The sequence below is a fragment of the Otolemur garnettii genome, unplaced genomic scaffold (genome assembly GCF_000181295.1).
Source record: "Otolemur garnettii isolate 467f Iridium unplaced genomic scaffold, OtoGar3 scaffold00285, whole genome shotgun sequence".
Classification (NCBI taxonomy): Eukaryota; Metazoa; Chordata; class Mammalia; order Primates; family Galagidae; genus Otolemur; species Otolemur garnettii.
Window position 1 is genome coordinate 216,069 of NW_003852680.1, and position 17,064 is coordinate 233,132.

Sequence of the window (17,064 nt, forward strand, 5' to 3'; positions counted from 1 at the left end):
AGTCTTTCATAATTGGAGGTAGGAAGTGATGGATTTCCAATTTCCCTTTCCTTCCCTGGTGTCTGCCACATCCTAGGTAAGAAGTTCCATACAGGTTTTCTCAAGGCTCTGGCCACACTGCTATTGCTTTTTGAACAGAGAAATGCTGGGAACTGAGTCATCCAAGTTGTGGATGGCAGGGATGAGGTGAAAAGGGTGTGAAGTTTGGAGGAGGGTGGATGGGGTGTGAGAGACTATTCTTTCTCAGGAACTAACCCTGGTTTTATGGTCTCTAATGCATGCTGTGCCTTGTTCAAATTCCTATCATCTTTGATTCTAAAATTTCCTCTCAATGACCCTGAACATTTCCTCTCAATGTTCCGTAAATTTAGGGAACTCAGCCTCTTGGAAACCTCAATCTTCCAAGCGCCTTTTGCCTCAGAATTAGAATATCTAGCTTCCCATCCTCAGATGTCTGGATCCCAGGACTCTCTCTTTCTTTCTTTTTTTATGATATAGAATCTTACTTTGTCACTCTCAGTGGAGTACTGTGGCATCATAGCTCACAGCAACTTCAAACTCTTGGGCCTATGTGGTTTTCTTGCCTCAGTCTCCTGAGTAGCCGGGACTACAGGCACCAGCCACAACCTCTGGCTATTTTTACAGATGAGGGTCTCGCTCTGGCTCATGCTGGTCTTGAGCCTGTGAGTCTAGGGCAATCCACCCACCTCTGCTTCCCAGAGCACTAGGATTACAGGTATGATCTACTGTGCTCGGTCCCCAGGTTTTTCTCTTAAAAAACCTATTGGTAGGGTATCTGGAAATCCTTTATTTTTTTTTTTTTTTTTGAGACAGAGCCTCAAGCTGTCCCCCCAGGTAGAGTGCCGTGGCATCACAACTCACAGCAACCTCCAACTCCTGGGCTCAAGCGAGTCTCCTGCCTCCACCTCCCAAGTAGCTGGGACCACAGGCGCCCGCCACAACGCCAGGCTATTTTTTTTTTTTTTTTGGTTGCAACCATCATTGTCGTTTGGCAGGCCCAGGCTGGATTTGAACCCGCCACCTTAGGTGTATGTGTCTGGCGCCTTAGCCACTTGAGCCACAGGCACCAATCCTGGAAATCCTTTAAATACTGTACATTGGGCAGAGGTTGGGTGAAGGGAATCAGTACCTGATATTCTGCCCTCTTGAATATGGATCATCATTCTCTGCCCTCTGGGATATGGATCATCATTCCCTCTCTTTGTGGGCCTCAGTCTCTACCCAGAGAAAGGGAGACACTCATTTGGATGTGTAGACCTTACACTGAGCCCATTTCTAATAATACAAAGGACATGAATGTAAGCCCTTCCCTCTCCCTAAGAAGGTAATGTCCCCAGAGCCCAGAGAATGCTCAGGGATGATACCTATGTGTTTCCAATGCTAGCCAAGTATTGTAGTTTTCAGTGTTCAAGTTTAAACTTCCTGTTTAAAAGCTATTCCTAAGTATTTTGCTTTTAATTCTATGATAAAAATTTTTTTAAAAATTCATTTTGGGGTTATTCATTTTTGTGAGCAAAAATACAATTGATTTTGTATCTTGTTAACTTTGTTGAACTCATTTATTTATTATCTCTAATAGTTTTTAGTTAATTCTTACCATTTTCTAAATATAAGATCATATGATTTGCAAATAAAGATAACTGTACTTTCTTTCTGATATAGGTGCATTTTATTTCTGTTGCCAAATTGTCCTGGCTAACACCTCCAGTGCTATGATGAATACCTGTGGTGAAAATAGATATACCTGTATTTATAACATCTTGTTTATGATCTTAGGGCATTTTTTTTTGAGACACAGCCTCAAGCTGTTGCCCTGGGTAGAGTGCTATGGCATCACAGCTCACAGCAACCTTCAACTCCTAGGCTCAAGCGAGTTTCCTGCCTCCGCCTCCCAAGTAGCTGGGACTACAGGCACCTGCCACAATGCCTGACTGTTTTTTGGTTGCAGCCATCATTGTTGTTTGGTGGGCCCAGGCTGGATTCGAACTCGCCAGCTTAGGTGTATGTGGCTGGCGCCTTAGCCACTTGAGCCACAGGCGCCGAGCCGATCTTAGGGCATTAAGTATACCAGCCTTCACCATTAAGTATGTTGTTAACTGTTTGTTTTTTCACATGCCCTATATCAGTCTAAGGTTGTTACCTCCTATTCCTACTTTGTTGAATGTTTTCATCATGAAAAGACGGTGGATTTTTTCAAATTCATTTTACACGTCTATTGAGATGGTCATATGGTTTTGTTTAGTATTGTACTGATATAGTGTGTCATGTTAAATACTTTTTGGCTGCTAATCAAGTTTGTATTGGTAGGATACATTCAACTTTAGCATAGGATATAATTATTTTTACATGTTGCTGCATTCTGTTTTCTTTGGGGAGGGAATTTTTTGGAGAATTTTGCGTTTATAGTTATAAGATACATTGTTGTGATTTTTTCTTTTCTTGTTTATTTTATTTTATTTTAGTACTCTGTTGCCCAGGCTGGAGTGCCATGGTACAATCATTCTTGTTGCATTCTCAAACTCCCAGCCTTAAGATCCTCAGCCTCCCAAGTTTCAGGAACTACAGGTGTGCACCACCATGTGTGGCTGAATTTTTTGTTTTTTGTTGAGATGGGGACTGGCTGTGCTGCCCAAGGGGATCTTGAACTTCTGGTCTCAAGTGATCCTCCTGCTTTCCAAACTGCTGAGGTGACAGGTATGAACCACTACACCTAGCTGAATTTTTTCTTTTCTTATGTTTATATGTTTTGTTATCATGATATTACTGCTTCATCAAATACTTTCAGAAGTTTCAGAACTGCTTCTATTCATATTTTTTGGAGAGTTTGGGAAGAATTGATAGTAAATCTCCACGTTTAGTGGCATTCACCAGTAAAGTTTGTGGACATGAGATTTTCTTGGTGAGTTATTTTTATCATTAATATAGTGTCTTGGCTTGGTGCCTGTGGCTCAAGCAGCTAAGGTGCCAGCAACATACACTGGAACTGGCAGGTTGGAATACAGCCCCAGCCTGCCAAACAACAATGATGGCTGCAACCAAAAAATAGCTGGGCATTGTGGCAGGCACCTATAGTCCCAGCTACTTGGGAGGCAAAGGCAGGAGAATCTCTTGAGCCCAGGAGCTGGAGATTGCTGTGAGCTGTGATGCCACAGCATTCTATCCAGGGTGATAGCTTGAGGTTCTGTCTCAAAAAATATATATATGTGTGTGTGTATATATATATATATATATAGTGTCTTCACTGTGATTCTATTCATATTATTCATTTTATTGTAAGTAACTTTGAGTAGCTTGTAGGTTTCTAATAGTTTGTCCATTTAATTAAACTATCTAATGTGCAGTCAGACAATTAAGTTCACAAACTCATCCTAGAGAAAGTGCTATATACCTCATTGCTGAATGGTCACCTTTGAAGTACTCCCCCTGGGAAGCTATGCACCAATGCCAGCACCTCATCTACCCTTTAAAGCATTTTGGAACTCTTTTCTGGAATGCCTATCAGAGTTGTCATCATATGAGGTCAGACAATTAAGCTCTTGAACTCGTCCTAGAAGAAGTGCATTGAAGGGTGGACAAGGCACTGGTGCTGGTGCATAGCTTCCCAAGGGGAGTTCTTTGAGGTGACCACAGTGATATTCAGCAGTGAGATAAGTAGTACTTATTCTAAGATGAGTTTGTGAACTTAATTGTCCAAGCTTGTATATTTGCACTTCATATTATTCTTCTCTAAATATTTTTCCATTTTTGTACAGTTGGTAGTATATTTTATCTTTCTCGCTCTCTCTTTTTTTTTAGATAATCCTAAAATAGCACTGTCTTTAATTTCTAATTTCAGTTGAGTGTTGGTGTTTTATGAGCTCACTTTTTGTCTTATAGTTATTCTGTTTTTTCTATTTCACTGATTTCACTCAGAATCTTTTGTTCTTTTCCTTCTGTTTACTCTAAATTCTGTTTGTTTTTCTTTTCCAGTATCTTACTGGTTTCAGGCTGTGGCTTAGGCCTGTAATCCCAGCTCTTTGGGAGGCAAAGGTGGGAGGACCAGCCTGAACAACATAGTGAGACCCCTGTCTCTCTTGATAGTAATAATAATAATAATGATAGCAGCCAGATGTGGTGGCAGCTGTAGTCTTAGCTATTGGGGAAACTAAAGCAAGAGGATCACTTGAACCTAGGAGTTTGAGGTCACTATGATGATGCCACTGCACTCCAGCATGGGTGACAGAGCCAGACCCTATCTCAAAAAAGAAAAAAAGAGGCCAGGCACGGTGGCTCATAACACCCGTAATTCTACCACTCTGGGAGGCCGGAGTGGGTGGATTGCTTGAGCTTACGAGTTTGAGACCAGCCTAAGCAAAAGCGAGACCCTGTCTTGACTAAAAATAGAAAAACTGAGGCAAGAGAATCGCTTAAGCCCGAGTTAGAGGTTGCTGTGAACTGTGACACCACTCTATCCTGGGCAACGGCTTAATACTCTATCTCCAATTAAAAAAAAAAGAGAGAGAGAAAGAAAAAAGAAAGGTTATTGACTTGAGATTATTATTCCTTTTTAACATAGACATTTAATGCCCTAAAGTTCTGTCTAAGCACTGCTTTCACTGCCTTCCAAAATTTGTATATATCTTCAGCCAACCCTATTTTCAAATGTTCCTTTTGACTTTTTTAACCTTCTTGTAATTTTAAAGTGTGTTTAATTCCACTGTTTAAATTTCCTGGAGGTCCTACTGAACAGAGAGCATCCTGGGTAAGGTGACCAGACGTCCTGCTTTTGGCGGGACAGTCCCAATTTTTAACAATTTGTCCTATGTCCCGCGGCATTTTTTAAAAGTCCCGATTTTTGGAAAGAATGCATGACAAGCTAGGGAACAGCGGGAGAATGGGATTTCGGCTGCTGAAAAGGTTAATGTAACTCCATTTGGGAATGAAGAGGTTATTGTAACTCCATTTGGGAATGAAGAGGTTAATGTAACTTCATTTGGAAATGAAAAGGCTAATGTAAACCCCCTACCCCACTCCTGGGCAAGGTATCAGAAGGAGACTGGCTCCCTCCCTTGCTTCTAGACAAGGACAATTAGCTCAGAAGGAGCCAAACTGTCTGGAACAAACCAATGAGCCCGCCCCCTCTAGAGTAAGGTGGCCAGACCTCCGCTTTTGGCCAGACAGTCCTGATTTTTAACAATTTGTCCTGTGTCCTGCGGCATTTTAAAAAAGCCCCAATTTTTGGAAAGAATGCACGACAAACTAGGGAACACGGGAGAACAGGAAAGGAATATATGATTTTTGGCTGCCATGTGGCTATTTTGCCAGGATATGCGTTTTATATTATTTTTGTTCATTTTATAATGTTAAACCTTAATAGTAACAAATAATTGTTGAGAACTGATTATGGAGAACTGCTTATCAAAGTTTGCATTGTTGTCAGGGCCCGCCCCCCGCCCCCAATGGTGTCCCGCTTTACCAATGTGAAAATCTGGTCACCTTAGTCCTGGGGTGGTGCCAAGCATGGCACAGGGTCCTGTTGGAGCTGTGGTCTCTCCCCTTTGGAGGTCGGCCCCAAGGCATGGTGGGTGAAGGGGTACCTCCGGGACGCGGAGGGAGCGGAGGAGTTCCTTTAAGCCGCTACTGTAACTGCACGCCTTGGACACTCGCACGCAAGCAAGGTTTCTTCTCTGGTTCTCGCCTGAGCTGCGGAGCAAGTGCTGGCCACCAGGGGGCGACAGTGCCCGTCATGCTCACGGACGCACTGAGAGCCAGGAAACTCCCAGGCTAACTCGGCCGCCTCCCAGTCCACGGCGCCCCTCTAGGCGTGGGGCTGCTCCTCTCACCTGCACCGCACTTCCCAGTACCACAGCCCTGCGGGCCAGGGCCTTGTCCTTACGGGGCCCTAGCAGCAGGGCAGCGAGTCCCTGAGCCGGGAGTCTGAGCGACTTTCCTCTGCCACGGCAGGAAGCTGGCAGGGTTTGAGGAACTACTGGGCCTCCACCCCCAGGTCGGACAGAGGCCGGAGAGAGCCGAGACCTTCCAGCCAAGCCGGCGACCTGCGACGGCGGCTGACCTCAGGGGGCTGCCTACCCAAGGGAGGGAGGTGTAAGGCGGGCGGGGAAGGAGAGCTCAGTTCTGCGAGGGCGGCGCCTAACCAGAAGTGAGCTGTAGGCGAGCAGTGCAGGTGTCCTGCCTGCGGGACGGGCACTATCTCCCAGGAGAGCGGCTGGCTGTCGGAGAGGGGAGCAGGGAAAGGAGCCCGGCTGGGTCAGGAGCCTGGAGTGTGAGGATGAGCAAGGGTGAGAGGCCCAGTGCCCCCAGGACTGCTGACTCTGTGGGGTACAACTCGAGGTCGCTGGGCAGCTCAGGGACACGTTTAGGCCAAGGCCTTAGGGAAGGGGCTGTGCACACTCATCCCTTGAACTGATGGTCCACGCTAGGTCAGCAACTGCAGGACCATCCTTCCAGCTCCCAGAGGTAAATGCCTTCACCTCACACCCTTACCCCGCCCTGCACGCATGTGGGGAGGCCTGTGGAAGCCTGCGCTAGGTTAGCTGAGGCCTGAAGTTGCTGCCTCCTAAGCCAAGTCCCTGTATGGGACCCCAGGGCTCAGCCAACAGAGGACCCTGGTCTGGGCTTGGGAGAGACTCCAGCACGGTCATCTGTCACCCCACTCCCACCCAGGGAATGGGAACTAGCTCTAATTACCAAGCCCCAGAGCATGGATGAGCAGAAAGGAAAGGAAGAGACCTTGGATGTGGCCATTGGAGATGCGCTAGACGTGGGATGTGGACTGTAGGGCAGGTGCAGGAACTTAAGGATGTCCCTGGGGGAGGCGCCTTCTGTGGGGGCCACAGCCCCCAGATGCAAGGAGATTGGCTTTGCCCTGCTTGAGCAACCTGCCCTGGGAAGGGTGGCTCTACCTCAGCCTCCACAGACACAGTTGCCTTGGCCAAATCACAGTCTCATCCCTCCCTATCTCCGTAGGGCGGGAGTGGTGGGGGAGCAGGTGGGCAGGTCAGGGCTGGATGTACTGTGTGCCCTCACTCCCAGGCCTCTGGGCTGTCCTCCGTTTCCTCCCAGGTTGGTGTTTGTGTGGACAGGGTGGAACTTTATTTCTCAGCTTTCCCACAGGAATGTTGGCCACCGCCCCCTCCCCACTACCCAGCTTTAGATGTGGTTGGGGCCACTTTCTCCATGTTTGTGGGTATATCAGTCTTTGCACTATTTCCACTTGATGTTAGGCCTTGAGCTGCTGTTTTTCGGCCTCCTGCCATTTGGGTGTCCTGGGCATTGTGCACCCAACTATCCTTACTGTCTCATCCCACTTAGCAAGGTAGGGACTCACCTACACATCTCTGTAACACTTCACTGCCACCTCTCTGGCCCCTAGAAGGAGGCTTTCCACAATGGAGACAGTTCACCATGGTGATAGCCTGCTCAGGCTCCAAGGTCCAGGTGTAATTCCTTCTGTGCACCCCACATGTGTCCTAATGTCCTACTGCCACTTCCCTGCCCCAACAGACTCCCAGGACAGGGTAGTCAAGCCGAGGGTGGCTATTTCAAGGCTTAAACCTGACATCCAGTCCAGAAGTCTGTGCAGTGGCTTCCTCCCTGTGCCCACTTGGCCCAAATGTTAGCATTTTTTCTCATTCTTGCCAACCGGAGGCCAAGAGGCTCAGAAGTCACTGCCCCTAAACAATTGGGGCCCATCAGGTGCTGGCTAGGAGGTGGATTTCCACTCCCTGACCTGCTGCTGCTCAGAACCTGCGCCCAGGACTTCTTTTCCTTGCTGCATCTGTAACTGCCTGAATATGCCCCCTAGAAAAAAGTGCCTGTGAGGGCAAGAGGGCTCTAACCAGTGTCTGCATACATCTTCAACCTAGGAGGCCTAAGTGACCCTAGACACCCAGTCGGGAGCATGTGAGGACCACACAGCCCAGTGCTGGATGGCTGTGACCTGCATGACCTCTGGCTGCCTCTTGACACCATAAAGCACCTAAGTGTCCTTCTTGTGCCACACTGGATGGCACAGCAGCAGTCAGTAATCATTCCTACTGTGAGGATGTTTTGCAATCAGATCCTTAATATGGGATCTTGGACAGGGAGGCACCACCCTCAAACAACTTGAAGGTGCTGTTATTTTTATTTTCTCTCATTTAAAAATTTCAGATTAACGTAAGGGTACAAATGATTCGGTTAGAGTGTTTGCGTTTGTTAGGTATTATGCCTGTTAGGTGGGAGCACATCAATCCTCTCTCCTTCCCCCTCTACCCCAATTTGAATTGAGTTTGTGGTGCTGATATTTTTAATTATTCTCCCACCTTAAATTTTTTCTTTGAAACAGGGTCTTGCTCTGTGGCCCAGGCTGGAGTACAGCGGGATGATCACAGCTCTCTGCAACCCAAACTCCTGGGTTCAAGTGATATGCCTCTCTGACTCCCAAAGTGCTGGGATTACAGGCAGGAGCCACTGCACCTAGTCCTTTCTGCTGGGCTCTCACATCACATCTGTCCTGTGCCTAGTCACTGAAGTTTGAGTGCTGGGTCAGCACAGGCTTGGCTCCTGGAGGTCACTGGTGCTAAGCGCTGCTGCCCAGGAGGTGCTGAAGCTGCAGCTCACTGGGGCTTGCCACCACGCCTCCCAGCCCCAAGCTCACTCTTGAGGACCAGACTTGAAGGTTTTCTAGGGACTAGAGGGGAGTAAGTGTAAAAAGTGCTCCCCTAGGGCCCACCCTGCACGGCCATCTCCCTTTCCACCACAGGGGGCCTCAGCTGGCGGGTGATTCCACCAGCCTCAGCTGGTGGGTGATCTGCAGTTTGAGCAACTGCTATCTCCATTGGTAGGTGTGAAATGCCACCCCAGGGTCCCTGGCCTTGGTGCAGTCATACCAGGAATCCCTGGGAATAGGCAGAGGAACCAATGCCCAGGTACCTGGGAAGGTGTTGGCTGGAGTCCATTTGACAAACACACTAGAGGCATACTGTGTACAGCTGTTCTTCCAGGCACTTAGCATAATTTATTCAACAGACATTAGTCCCTGCCCTCCTGGGTATCCATGCTGGCCAGGAGTCAAGGTGGCCACATTGGATGGCACAGCAGTCAGATGCATCCTCTGTTGCTGGGGTGGGGATGGCAGATCCAGGACCAATGGAAAAGGAGTGGACTAGGGGTCAAGGATGTAGACAGAGCCCTGCTCCTCTCGTCGTTACTGCCAGAAGGCTGAGGTCTAGGGCATCTCCTGCAGGAGCAGGGAGCCTCAGAGCCATGGATGGCCCAAGAATCATACCCCTATAGCACATGCCAGCCCTGCTGGCCAGCTATACTTCCATGAGGTTCAGGGTGAGGCCCTGGTAAGCAGCCTGCTCACCTCAACCTTTGTGCCCAGCATGTAGAGGTGGGGACAGCACTCCTGAGAACAATGTCACCAGAAGACTCAACCATGCAGAGGGCGAGGTAGCACTGAGATGGGTGAGCTATAGGTGGAGGTGCTGGGCAGGTAACACACTACCTGCCTGCTCCCTCCTCCCTCAAGGATTTATAGGGCACCTACAGTGTGCAGCAAGCATGAGAAACAGCAGGCACCCTCCCAGCCCAGAATTCAGGGAGGGGGAGAGGGCCCTGAGCCTGGCAGAGGAGCAGCCAGGCTTTCCTGAGGGCAGAGACCAGGCCTGCCATGTGGGGGCTGTGGGAAAGGAACGCCTGGGCCATAGGCTCTGTAGCCCACCCTCCAAGTCCCCCACATGGGAGAGTGGGGCAAGCTCAGCTTCCCCACCTCAAGGCCCTGGTAAGCACATGGAAGCACAGCACCACCAGGAGGAGCCTCAAGAGCAGGCAGACAGGACACAGATGCCCCTCAGCTCAGGTGCCCTAGCCTTCACTAGGGGTGTGGTGGCTCCAAGAAAACCTGGTCACAATGCCATCCAGCCTGAGCTCCTGCAGGTTTGCTGCAGGTCAGATGGACCAATGTCCCCATCTAGCACCCTCTCAGCAGATCCAAGGCCCCTGACCTCACCAGGCCCCACCTGAGAACAGGGACCTGGACAATGGTCACAGATGGCCAGGATTCCAGTGGATGCACAGGAAGGGCCATTCCTGGAACATCCAGGCCACATGGCTCAAGGTGGGGCAGGAACACTAAAGGACCATGGTGACACCAACAGCCTCCCTAAGCTGCTGCAGCAGCTCCTCAGGCTGTGGTGAAAACATGCTGGTATCCACTCTCTGGAAGTCTGGGTGTTCAACTACAGAGGCCAGCACCTCTGAGATGCGCCCGACATCAAACGCTGCCTGTTCAGGGCCCAGCTCAGCACCTGCACTGCCCTCTGCCATGCCCTTGCCCAAGACAAGCAGCCTCCTTTCAGCGATGACCTTGAGGAAGTGATAGAATTCTTCAAAGTTGATGCCTGAGCAGGACCGCATGATGACCTGGGCCAGAGGGGAGAGAGGCCTGTAAGCCAGAAGCCATGGACACAGCTCCAGACTGTAAGGGCTCCAGACACAGGCCCCTGTACTTGAAGACAAAGAGCAGGGACCAGTAAACATAGGCACCAAGAGGCTGAGCACTACTAGGGCTGGCCAGGCAGACCCATCACCCACACAGCCTATGCCCACCTTCTGTCCTCCCTGACCCTGTAGGTGGTCACAGCCAGCCCTAGTGAGTCCCTGCCCTACACTCTCTTCCCCAGTCTCAGTTCCTACTCCACCAGGCTGCCCCACCTGGCAGTGGTGGTTCCAGTTGGGCATGGAGTCCCTCCACTCGCCAATTTCCTCCTGCACCGCTCGCAGCTCCTGCTGCAGGAAGTGCCACATGTGGGCTAGGTTGAAGCCATTCACCCAGTTGTGGTTGATGGAGATGGTGTCATCCTGGCAGGGACAGAGAGCAGTTGGCAACAAGCCCTTGGTGTGTTTGGAACACCCCATAGGGGTCTAGCCCTCTGCCCCTGAGAGGGGCTGCTCCTGCCTCCCAGCCATGCCCACTCTGCAGAGAGGAAAAAATACCAGCTGGGGCCATCTCAGAACACAGCCAGCCCAGGGGAGGAACAGGCAGGGAGTGGTTTGGCAGGGCCTCCAGACACCATAAGGGACTGGCTGGTCTGCAGGCTGCCGAGGACCAGAGCAGGTGCACATTAAGCAGGGAGATAGGCTGCTCCAGCCAGGTGGCCTTGCCAGTCTCACCAGGTTGTGGACTTGGTGGTGCCACCCACTGGGTACGAATAGCATCTCGCCCGCCTCCTGTGTGACCTCCAGGGGTGGGCCACAGTGCTGGCGCCTTGGGTACTGATGGGCATCAAGAAGCAAGGGGGAGGTCACATCATAGGGCAGGCTACCATGGCGATCCCGCAGGGCCTCCTCCTGCCCTGGAGGGAAGAGGAGCCACTTCTTCCTCCCACAGATGTTGACGGACCAGCTAAAGGAGCGGAAGATGTCAGCGTGGAATGGAGACCTGCATGTAACACAAGCTCCTGGTTAGTGCCTTGTGGTGTCCAGCATGGGCTTAGCTCCTTCTGAATAGGTTAACTGATTTAGTACCCCAAAGGCCTCCATCTGAAGGAGGGTGGCCCCTTAGTCATACAGGACAGACCCTAGCTCTGACATTTATGATAAACAGACCCCTCTTCCTGTAAGCCTGGGCCTATAAGCCAGGTGGTCTCACCAGGTGCCCTTGGGCCCAGCATAGACAAATCGGTAGTCATCCACATCCAGGGCATCCCAGAACTCGTTCAGCCAGTCAGATGAGAAGTACACAGGCAAGGTGAACACATCCTCTGCTGAGGAGTCCCTGTGGAGAGGATGGTAGGCTCAGAAGGAGGCCCACCTCCCTGCCCTCCCATCTTGGCAGCTTGCCCACACTGGCAAGTGAGATGTACAGGATTATAGGAGCTGGGCTTCCAGTAATCACCCAGGACCACCCAGTTCTACAGAGCTGCCACATAGCCACAGTCCCCAGGGGGCCAAGCTGAGCCACACCCAAACCACAGAACCACAGAAACACAGAACCATTAAGCCACTAAGGTGGCTCTGAGGTGCCCTGTGATAAAGCACTGCTCACAAAGGCAGTACCACCTCTGGTGGAATTTTAGCCTCTGGCTGAGCTGAGAGCTCTGAATGTATCCCTGGCATTGTCTGGTTACCAACTGTGGTCCTCTTCACTCTTCACTGATTCCAGCAAACCTAACTCATCTGCCAGCAACAGGCCCAGGCACAAGGCCTGCCTATTTACCCTTCCAACCCCTCCCTCCCTCTGGGTCCACTCCCACAACCTCACTAATGGGCGTCCAAACATGGGTGTGTTAAACCAACCCTGAGGAAGGTACAAGCGCAGGAATGCCATGCAGGAAAGAGCTTCTGGACTCACTCACATGTGACTCCTGGTCAGAGACAGTGACAAAAAGAGAGCCCTAGCAGCAACAAGCCACATGTAGTTCCCCAAAACACCATTTTGGTCCCTGTGACTGGCCTGCCTTTATGCAGCTGACAAACTCCTATTTATCCGTAAAAACTCTGCTCAGATGTTACCTCTCCTGTGGCCTCCCCGAATGCCTGACCCCAGACCTTCCTCTGCCAGATAAAATATAGGACACTCAGTAAAAAACTGAATTTCAAATGAAAAATTTTCTAATATAGATGTCCCTTGTACTATCTGAGTACCAAAAAACAAACAACAACAACAACAAAAAAAAAACAGTCGTCTAAATCCCAAATCCACAGTACCAGAAGGTGTTTGAGTCTATTTGTCTGTCTCTGCTATTGCAACAGGAGATCTCTGGGGCCAAGACAGGGTCTGGGCACACCTGACCCACAGTGTACTGGGGCAATTCTCTGCACTAAACAAGTAGCCCTGTGGCAGATATGAACCCAGATGCTGGTGCTTCTCATGCACTTTAGATTGACTATGGTAATCACAGGGGCCTGAATTCTATCTCCCTCTGTCCTTCTAAGCTTTATATGCACAGGAGTTAGGCAAGAATTCAACTGTTTCCTTGTTTATTCAAAATTAATCAAGTACCTACTCTGACCCAGCTAGTGGAGGTCTCACTAAATGGTTTCTGCTCATGAAAATGTACGGACCTTCTCAAAGAGCCAACACTCCCAACCATGTTAAGACAGCCATGCTTCTTTTAAATTGATCAAAATTCCTAATTGGGAAGAAAGAGCAGCTATTCCTGCAGGTGGGGGATACCACCGGGTTCACACCGGACTAGGGAAGGTGGTGCCACAGCTGGTGTCCCATGACAGTTTACCTGCACAGGTGCCAGTCTTTGAGGTAGAGACAGCCCCTGGGAGAGGAGTAGCCCCCCTGGATGTACTCTTTCCAGTAAGTGATGTAGTCTCTGAGGGGCATGTGTTCTTTGGGGTTTGAGTTGTATTCCTGGACCCCGCAGTTTGCAACAGGTACAACCACATCTCCTGAAAGGGAAAGGGTCGGGCACAGACTGCTTAAAGTCCTCCATGCTGTCAATCCCCTGGACTCCATCCGTCTTCCAAACGGAATTCCTGCAGAGGATTTCTCCAAGGCGCCCCTCTGTTATATCCAGCTCTAGCTCAGGGAGTCTAGGTACCTGCTGAGATGACCATGGTTTGCCTTTATCCCCGGAGTTTGGGCCTGGGCTCTGATGCCCAGGATACAGCTTGCCTCATTCCGGGGACTGGACACAGACCTCACCGCCCTCGGCTCCTACCCCCAATCCCGTCCAGGTCGGACTCAGGCCCCGCCATCCTGCCCTCACCATAGACCCGCAGCAGGTGGTCGAAGTCTGGCCTGCCCGTAGGCGTCACCCAGAGCCGCCGGCCGCCCCAGCCCTCGGTGAAGGCGCTAGAAAACACGCAGGGAAGGTTGGGCAACAGGAAGCCGCGGACGAAGTCAGCGTAGGAGAAAGAGGCGGGTTCTGGAATAAAGGCCACGCGTCCCAGGACCGGACTGCATCTCGGGTCGCCACGCCCGCCGCCTCGGAAGTAGCGCTCGGCGAGGGCGCGCGTCTCACGGTCCATCCGGCCCGGCTCGGGGCACTAGGAGGCCGCGGGAGGCTCCGGGACCGGCCCCGGCCCCGGAGGCTGGAGCCCAGGTCGCGCTTTTCACTTCCGACCAAAGCGGAAACGGCTGGAGCAGGTACGGAACCAGGAGCCCAAGGACGCCGTGTTCCCACCGGACCCGAGCCAGGATCACCGCCCAGCACGCATGCGGGCGGCCCGCCGCGGCCCTCACTTGGCGCAGGCGCCGACCGCTCTGAGCGCTGCCAAAGGGTTGGGGTTCGCGTCCGGCGTCAGGGTTTGGGTCCAGTTTCCAGGCCTCGGCTCTCCTTCTTCGCTCCTCCGCGAGGCGCCTTAGGGGAGCAGGACGCAAGGCTGCGGTAGGCCTGTGCCTGAGTCTTTCCGGCCCTCCGGACTGTGACTGACACGGTACGAGCCCTCGGCTTCCTGAGGCTCAGAGGCTGGGGGCGGGGGTGGCGGGGGTGGTGGCGGGGGGGGAGGAGGGGGGGTGGAAACTAGCAGCAGCCGGATCAGTCCTGGTTCAGCCCCTCTGGGTGGAACAGGGGAGGTGGGCTGGGCCGAGAAAGGGGTAGAGGGCTGAAGGTGGGGTTTGGAGGGGCCATTGGGGACCTGGAGAGGATGCTGGGACTTAGGGTGGCGGTGGGGTCTGGAAGATGTGTTGAGGACCTGGAGAGGACACTGGGGACCTGGAAGGGACGCTGGTGACCTAGAGGGGGTATTGGGACCTGGAGGAGACGCTGGGATTTGGAGGGGTGATGGTACCTGGAAGCGACTCTGGGGTTTGGAGGGGATAGTGGGACCTAGAAGGGGCATTGGGGACCTAGGGAGATGGTAAGTAACTAGAGGGGTGGTGGGGAATATGAGGATTCCTGAAACAAAGCTGAGGAGAGTGAGAGCAAGAATTTGGGGCTGGGTACACATCTGCAGGTCTGAAGTACCGGGACGTTTGGTGGGCAGTGAGGGTGATGTTTTGACCTGCCGAAACTGCAACTGGAGTAACCCCCATCAAAAGTGGTGGCAGGAGTTCCCCTGACTGTCTACAAATGGGGCAGGTTGAGATTCCTCAGAAGGAAGCACAGAGCACCAGGGTGGTCAGTCCGAAGTGTTTATTAGGGGATCCTGTGTACAGAGGTACTGCTGTGCATCCTCACTGTGGGCAGTGAAAAAAAGGGGTGTCCTACCTAGGAGTGTCCGTGGGCAGGGATCAGGATATGGAGTTTCTGTGAAGGTTTCAGGAATTTAGCTCAGGCCCAAGGCCGATTTCTTTCTTTCTTTTTTTTTGAGACAGAGTCTCAAGCTGTCCCCCTGGATAGAGTGCAGTGGCATCACAGCTCACAACAACCTCCAACTTCTGGGCTCAAGCGAGTCTCCTGCCTCAGCCTCCCAAGTAGCTGGGACCACAGGCACCCGCCACAACACCCAGCTATTTTTTGGTTGCAGCTGTCATTGTTGTTTGGTGGCCTGGGCTGGATTTGAACCCACCACCTTAGGTGTATGTGGCTGGCACCTTAGCCACTTGAGCCGCGGGCACGGAGCCCCAAGGCTAATTTCTTTCTAGCAAACTAACATGCCTTTCCCAATGCCTGGGGATGTTAAAGGCACTGCTGGGAAAAACCTGCAGCTGGCCAGGTCACAGATCATTCAAGTAACTGACTTTTGGTTCAAGATGCAGACAGAGAAGGGAACTGGGCAGCTCTAGAGGGAGATGTCTCATCATGAATCTTCTCAACTCAAACCTACCTGCATAAAAACAGAAAAGAGAGGTTTATTACTGCATGAGCCGGGAATCATTCACAAAGGTGGTCTGCAGGAAAGTACAGTCTGGGCAGCCTCACACAGGGAAGCAGAAGGAAGTACAGTTATAACCTCTCTTAGCTTCTCAAGAGAAATTAGATGCACCTATGCTGGGCTCCTGCACCTGGCAGGAGACCACTGGGTCAGTTTTGGAGGTCTGAGTGTACTGTTTGAGGGTTTGCAGGCTAATGCTGTAGTTTATAAGATCTAGAGACCAGGTTGTTTCATTCTTTTTTTTTTTTTTTTTTTTTTTGAGACAGAGTCTCACTTTGTCACACTTGGTAGAGTGCTAGGGTGTCATAGCTCACAGCAATCTTAAACTCTTGGGCTCAGGCAATCCTCTTGCCTCAGCCTCCTGAGTAGCTGGGACTATAGATACTTACCACAATGCCGGCTGTTTTTTTCCTAAGAGATGGGGGTCTTGCTCTTGCTCAGGCTGGTCTTGAACTTGTGAGCTCAAGCAGTCCACCTGCCTCGGCCTCCCAGAGTGCTAGGATTATAGGTGTGCACTCCTGCGCCCAACCCAGGTTGTCTCATTCTTGACCAAAAGGTCACATCCTAGGACTGGGAGGATGTGTCCTGCTTTCCCTTTGGCCAGCGATGAAAATGTTTTATTCATCCTTGTGAGCAAGGAGAGATAAGGGAGGTTCTGGGGTGTTCAGACAATTTCCAGGGACATGAAGTTTACCCAGAAGTAGGACAAAGAGGATCAGAAGGACAGGGTCTGAGGGATTGAGGGAATAAGAGTAGGAGGTGGCCCGTTGCTGGTGGGGATTGTCTGATTCCCTGTGTGCTGCGGTCCCTTTGTGATTTGTTAAGGTACAGAATTCTTTACTGGATTAAAATGAAAATACTTGGACAAGTTAAGATTGAAAAAAAGAATCACCTGTAATCGTATCTATAAAAGACCTTTTTAATTTATTTTTTTCCATATTTCTTTTTCTTTCAAATTAATATGAGGGAACACATTTTTAGGTTACATTGTTCTCACTTCCATGGTAAAGTTCAAGTTGTAGGAGAGCCCCTCACCTAGGGGAGCATGCTGAATACCCTTGCATTGTGCAAGGTGAAATCACACCTAATACCCTCCCTTCTCCCAGTGACAGTCCCCTCTTCTCCCTCCTGCTCTCTCCTTCCTCACCCCTCCCTCTTGCTAGACTATATTTGTTTTTTATCTTTTGTATGAGTAAGTGTTTATATATTCATATTAGTATTGTTTCATATTAGTTTGAGTACATTAGATACTATTTTTTCATTTGGGGTTTTTTTTTTTTTTTT

General features: G+C 50.7%; 2 protein-coding genes across 3 annotated transcripts in view; one reads left to right on the plus strand and one right to left on the minus strand.

The window, feature by feature from the left end:
- Window positions 1-8,994: 8,994 nt before the first annotated feature.
- JMJD4 (jumonji domain containing 4) lies at window positions 8,995-14,089 on the minus strand. The gene is made up of 6 exons (XM_003803207.3): window positions 13,731-14,089; window positions 13,245-13,410; window positions 11,657-11,782; window positions 11,179-11,446; window positions 10,720-10,866; window positions 8,995-10,428 (listed from the first exon to the last, which is right to left on the minus strand). Exons 1-6 carry the CDS (start codon window positions 13,990-13,992, stop codon window positions 10,138-10,140), a joined length of 1,260 nt encoding a protein of 419 aa, XP_003803255.1. The 5' UTR covers window positions 13,993-14,089; the 3' UTR covers window positions 8,995-10,137.
- Window positions 14,090-14,218: 129 nt separating this feature from the next.
- The window catches only part of SNAP47 (synaptosome associated protein 47), a 48,801-nt gene continuing 45,955 nt past the window's right edge, over window positions 14,219-17,064 (plus strand). For both annotated transcript variants that reach the window (XM_023508874.1, XM_023508872.1), the window contains exon 1: window positions 14,219-14,400. The gene's annotated coding sequence lies outside the window, so the exon portion shown is untranslated. The remainder of the gene's footprint in view (window positions 14,401-17,064) is intronic.

What these genes read in the sequence shown, in the direction of transcription:
- JMJD4 (XM_003803207.3), bottom strand. Translation starts at nt 13,992, where the DNA reads ATGGACCGTGAGACGCGCGCCCTCGCCGAGCGCTACTTCCGAGGCGGC. An exon ending in CCACCTGCTGCGGGTCTATG is followed by an intron (nt 13,411 to 13,730) that starts GTGAGGGCAGGA and finishes TTTCCCTTTCAG; the next exon opens with GAGATGTGGTTGTACCTGTT. An exon ending in ACCACCAAGTCCACAACCTG is followed by an intron (nt 10,867 to 11,178) that starts GTGAGACTGGCA and finishes TGTCCCTGCCAG; the next exon opens with GATGACACCATCTCCATCAA.